The following is a 4,706-nucleotide window of genomic DNA, read 5'->3' as shown; positions in this document are numbered from 1 at the left end:
GAGGGGGGCCATCTTGCACAGGGGCCACGTAAACCGTATTGACGCTGTTACTTCGGGAGGCGTTTTGTAGGAAGTGTGTTTATTTCATTTCTGGTGACTGCCCTGAATCTCTGCTTATGCGTGGACTGGCTGCCCAGCCCTGGCCCTGGCTTGCCGTTCCACAAACTTCGTCCTCCGCCAACCCTTCGACTCTCCGTTCTGACAATGTCATCGGTGACAGCGTCGCCCCCTCCTCTGTCAGCCAAGACGGCTGGTCCGGAGGTCTCGGGAGAGGCTATGTGCCCGCCTCCTGTGCACGCCTCTTCTAAGACGGCACCTTCCTCTCTCAATGGAGATGCGACGTCGTCTGGATCTGGGTCAACGCGATATTTGCAGAGTGGCGACAAGGAACGAAGGAATTTTGCAGGTAGAGGCGCCAGCTTCTTGCCTGAGGCCACAGTCAGGAACGCCGAAGCGGGCTCGGCGAGTCCGCTGTCCCCGGCTTCTTCGTCTCCAAATTTTTCGCTGCCGCCGTCGGCGACCTCGTCGGTATCAACTACTGGGGAGATCTCTGCGCCGCCGTCAGGCGCGAAGAAGGTTTCCGAACCACTCGATACGTCTTGTCGAGCCTCAGCCGCTACTTCGGGAGCGTCGGCGACACCGATGTCAGCCCCGTCCTCAGGTGCTTTTCCCGTAACGTCGTTTCCTTCTTTTTCCTCAATACCAGGAACGGAGAAGGCAGACGCATCCCAATTTGCGTCAGCTCTCCAGGGTTCTCATGCGTCTCCGCCAGGTTGCCCTCCCTCTGTGGACCCGATCGTCCTGGCAGAGGTTCTTCACGGCTTCGATTGCGTTAGAGGCGAGTTGTTTTTGAACGAGGAAGAGCGACAAACTATCCAGCATTTTCTTCAGCCGTTTAACTTCCGTTTCGTCCCGGTCATTTCAAGGCAAACCCTGGCGGCGGGGGCTGGCGGAAGACGCGGTTTCTCGTCGAAGCGCAGTACGTGTGGCACGGGGCCGTCCCGGCGTCTCACTCAGGAAGTTCAGCGACTTCAGGAGGCTGCATGCTCTTTCGCGGCTCTCCCGAGGGGAAAGAGGAGGCAATCAAAAGCAAATAGCCGATACCAGGATGATGACACTGGCAGCGCTGTTGGTGATAAGGTGGGAGACTCTGAGCAGCGGAGCTCTGAGTTTGGTTCTGTCGGCCCGACTGGGCACAGCCGGAGCGGCGACAGTGTAGATGGAGGAGCAGGGTCTCAGTATCTGTCCGGAGGTGAATTTTGGATGGGGCCTCACGGCCCTCACAGTGCGGCATCTCCCGGGTCAGGTGGTGAGAAGACAGTGTCTGTTGTCAGCGATGACACGTCGACAGTGAGCAGGAGCAGTCGAGCAGGGAAGGGTGAGGGAAGGAGAGCTGGAGGGCGAAGAAGTCGACACCAAGGCGGTGTCGGGGGCGATAAGAGTGTCTGGGGCAGTGCGTCGGGAAGAGGAAAGGGCGAGGATGCGGATCACGGGGACGCAGTTGACGATGGTCGCACGGCCACGACTGTTTCAGGAAGAGGAAGGAAGAGAAAGGTGAGGCAGGAGAGATATGACATGCTGGATGACCAGGGGTGGGACGAAGACAAGGAAGACCATAAACTTCGCAGGACGTCATCGAGAGTTGGGAAGGGCGGAGAAACGGGGCCGTCGTCAGGCGCTTCGACTGCAGCCTCGGGATTCGAGAGAATTGTCTTCACCCCGATTCTGCGGTCAACCCCGTGGAGAGAAAGTAGCATGCTGATTCTTCAGCATCTCAAACGCCACTCAGCTGCCCGCTGGTTCCTGGCGCCTGTTGACCCGGAGTTGGACGGCGTCCCCGGTTACTTCGAAGTCGTGTCTCGTCCGATGGACTTTGGGACGATCGAAAGGAAACTGCGTGCGGGGCCTCGGGTGTACATCCACCCGTCCCAGTGGCAGCAGGACGTCCGGCAGGTCTTCTTCAATGCCTTCTCGTTCCACCCCGCCACACACGACGTGTGGCAAGATGCGGCAGTCCTCGCGGCGGAGTTCGAGCGCTGTTGTCGCCAAACGGATCAAGTGAATCCGTACTTTGCCACCCTGACGTCCGGAGGGGTCCAGACCGACGGCTCAGACCGGCACGCGTTTTCCTCGAATGGACATGCAGAGCCAAGTGCTGCGCCAGAGTTCGCGGCGTCCACAGGTGCCCGGAATGCGGGAGGCCGTTGGGGCGGCGCTTCGGCGTACGCGCCGTTCTACGGCGCGTCGGCCTCGGCGCCGGCGTCGCAGGCGATTCACGAGAACTCCTGGGGCAGCTCGTCCGATGTCGGCGCAGATGCTTCGCACGTTTCCGCGAGCGTCGCTGGCGGCCGGAGTGGCCGCGGCGCGGGCCGGGCTCGGCGGCAGGCGCCCCATCCGTTTGAAACAACCGCCCATGTCTCCGATCCGTATTTCGGAGGCGGGTACGGAGGGGCTCACGCCCCTGGCGCATCTGGGAGAGGCCGGGGACGGGGCGCGGCGGCTTCCGGCTTGGCCTCACCTCGACGAGGCGGGCGCGGGCGCGGCCGTGGAGCCGCCGCCCAGCTGCTCCAGAGATGTCACACGTGGGGCGAAATGTCGTCGAAGGGTGGGCCGTTCCTGATGGGCCACCAGCAAGGGGGCGGTCGGGGTCGCGGCGGAGGTGCCGTGGGAGCCGGTTTCGGCCCGGGAATGGGCCCGTACGGGACTGGAGCCCAAGGCGTTGGGCCTGGCGCGATGCCCGGAGCCCAGACAGGACTGAACGCAGCGGTCGGCGTCGATCCGCAGCAAGCGTACATGGAGCTGGACGCGCCGCCCAATGCGCCCGTGCTGCCTCCGCCTCCGGTGCCCCGGATTGGCGTGAATGACAAGCCGTTAAGTGCGAGTCAGAAGCGCGTGCTGGAGCAGAACATGACGCGGTTGTCCTCGATGCAGAGGAAGGCCGCCCTTGAGCTGATTCAGGACGACCTGGGAATTCTGGCTGCAGAGTATATGGATGAGAAGGAGTTTGCTTTCGACACCGAACTGCTTTCGATTGAGAAGCAAAAACGTCTTTTTGCATACGTGAACTCGATGGTGCGGGCGAACCGGGAGTTGTGGCGACAGCAGCAAGAGGCGGCGAGTATGGCCGACCCGAACTTGCGAGCCCACGGCGGTGGGGGCCCCGTCGCGATGGCGGGAGTGTCTCCGTATCCCCCTGCATTCGGCGGTGTGGTCGGAGACGGGGCTCCAGTCGACGTTAAGGGCCATCAAGGCAAGAGGGGGAAGAAGAAGCAAAGGGAGGAGAGAAGTAGTGGGCAAGACAGGAGGCGGGACGATAGTGACAGCAGTAGCAGCAACAGCGACAGCAGCTGCAGTAGCAGCAGTTCGTCCTTCTCAGACAGTTCGTCCGACTCGAGTTCTGATAGTGATGACAGCGACGACACTGACGATGAGAAGACAGACGCAGCCGCGGCCGGGAAGAAACAGGTGCGTCCGTCTGCCGTCCCGGGTTCTGGCGACCACGAGAATGCGTCTGCGAAACCGAACAATGAGGGTTTCTTAGCATCCAGTAAAACAGAAGTTAACAGTTCCGCTGCTCCGGGTCCCGGCTCCAGTCACCAGGTAGCGGGTCATGCTGATGCGTCTGGCCTGCCGTCGTCCGGAGCCGGGGCGCGAGATGGAGCCCAACTAGCGGGGCTGTCAGGCAAGACCGGCACGGACAGCTCAGGGCGACCGGGTAGGGGGACGATCTCGTCTTTCCCGACCGAGGCAGGCCCGAAGGCAGAGGCTGAGCGAGACGGTTCCCCGCCGTTGCTGCGAGGAGGGGGAGAAAGGATACCGGCCGATGCCGCCGCTGAGGTGCGTAAGGATGAAGCGACTTTGCCACAAGACGGGAGAAGAGATGCTTTGGATGGCATGCAGCGAGGAGGGGCGGAGGCGATGGCTACAGATAAGGCGAGAGAGGAAGGACGAGGCGTGGAAAATGCTTCTCGTCTTCCGGCAAGCACTGCTGCGGTGCCAGTATCCGCGGCGGGGGCCAGGTCTGCCGGTGGCTTACCTCAGTACACTCCCGTCTGTGAGGAAGAGGGGTCCGACGAGATTCGAGAAGAAGTCATGGGCAGGCATGCCGACTTCTTTGGCGCCTTCGACAGTCACCCGCCTGGAGAAAATAGCGAGGAGACTGTGGTAAGCCTGACAGCCGGAGGGGAAGGAGGGAAAAAACGTGGAAGGGCGCACCTGTGACAGCTCGACGGGAAGAAGTAATGAGCGGGACACGCGCCGGAAGCACCTAGAGACACGGTTGGGAGTCCCCTACCCCCTCTCCCGCCTTTCGTTTTTCTCATGGCGACACCGAGTTCAGTTTGCGTCGCTTTGCTGGTTTTCTTCTGGCTCTTCCCCGTTTCTCCATCCTTTCCTTGTACCAGTTTCCCCTTTTATGTATGCGCGCCTCACTGTGTGTGTCTTGCTGAGTCGCGACTTTTGTGGCGTTTACCCTTTTGTGTTTTTTCCGGAGCGTCTTTTTCTCCATCGTCTCCCCGCTCCTTTTTCGTGTTGTTGTCTTTTATCAGGGTTCCCAAGGCGTGGCTGCTACAGAGGCCAAACCCACTGCTTGGAAAGAATGGAAAGGTCAAGTTATTCAACAGGGCTTTGTGGCTCAGCGTGCATATGCTGCTCAAGACCGTAATGTGAATGAAATTATCGCTGAAGGCTACGACGCTCGCATCTAG

The 4,706-nt window shown here is 60.7% G+C and overlaps 1 protein-coding gene across 1 annotated transcript; it reads left to right on the top strand.

Moving 5' to 3' along the window:
- Nucleotides 1-204: 204 nt before the first annotated feature.
- Nucleotides 205-4,706, top strand: NCLIV_040510 (hypothetical protein; the record flags this gene model as incomplete). Its single annotated transcript, XM_003880961.1, has 2 exons — nt 205-4,164; nt 4,548-4,706. 2 exons carry the CDS (start codon nt 205-207, stop codon nt 4,704-4,706), a joined length of 4,119 nt encoding a protein of 1,372 aa, XP_003881010.1.

The sequence above is a fragment of the Neospora caninum genome, chromosome IX, assembly GCF_000208865.1.
Source record: "Neospora caninum Liverpool complete genome, chromosome IX".
In the NCBI taxonomy this organism is placed as follows: domain Eukaryota; phylum Apicomplexa; class Conoidasida; order Eucoccidiorida; family Sarcocystidae; genus Neospora; species Neospora caninum.
This window is presented reverse-complemented; position numbering and strand designations above follow the sequence as displayed.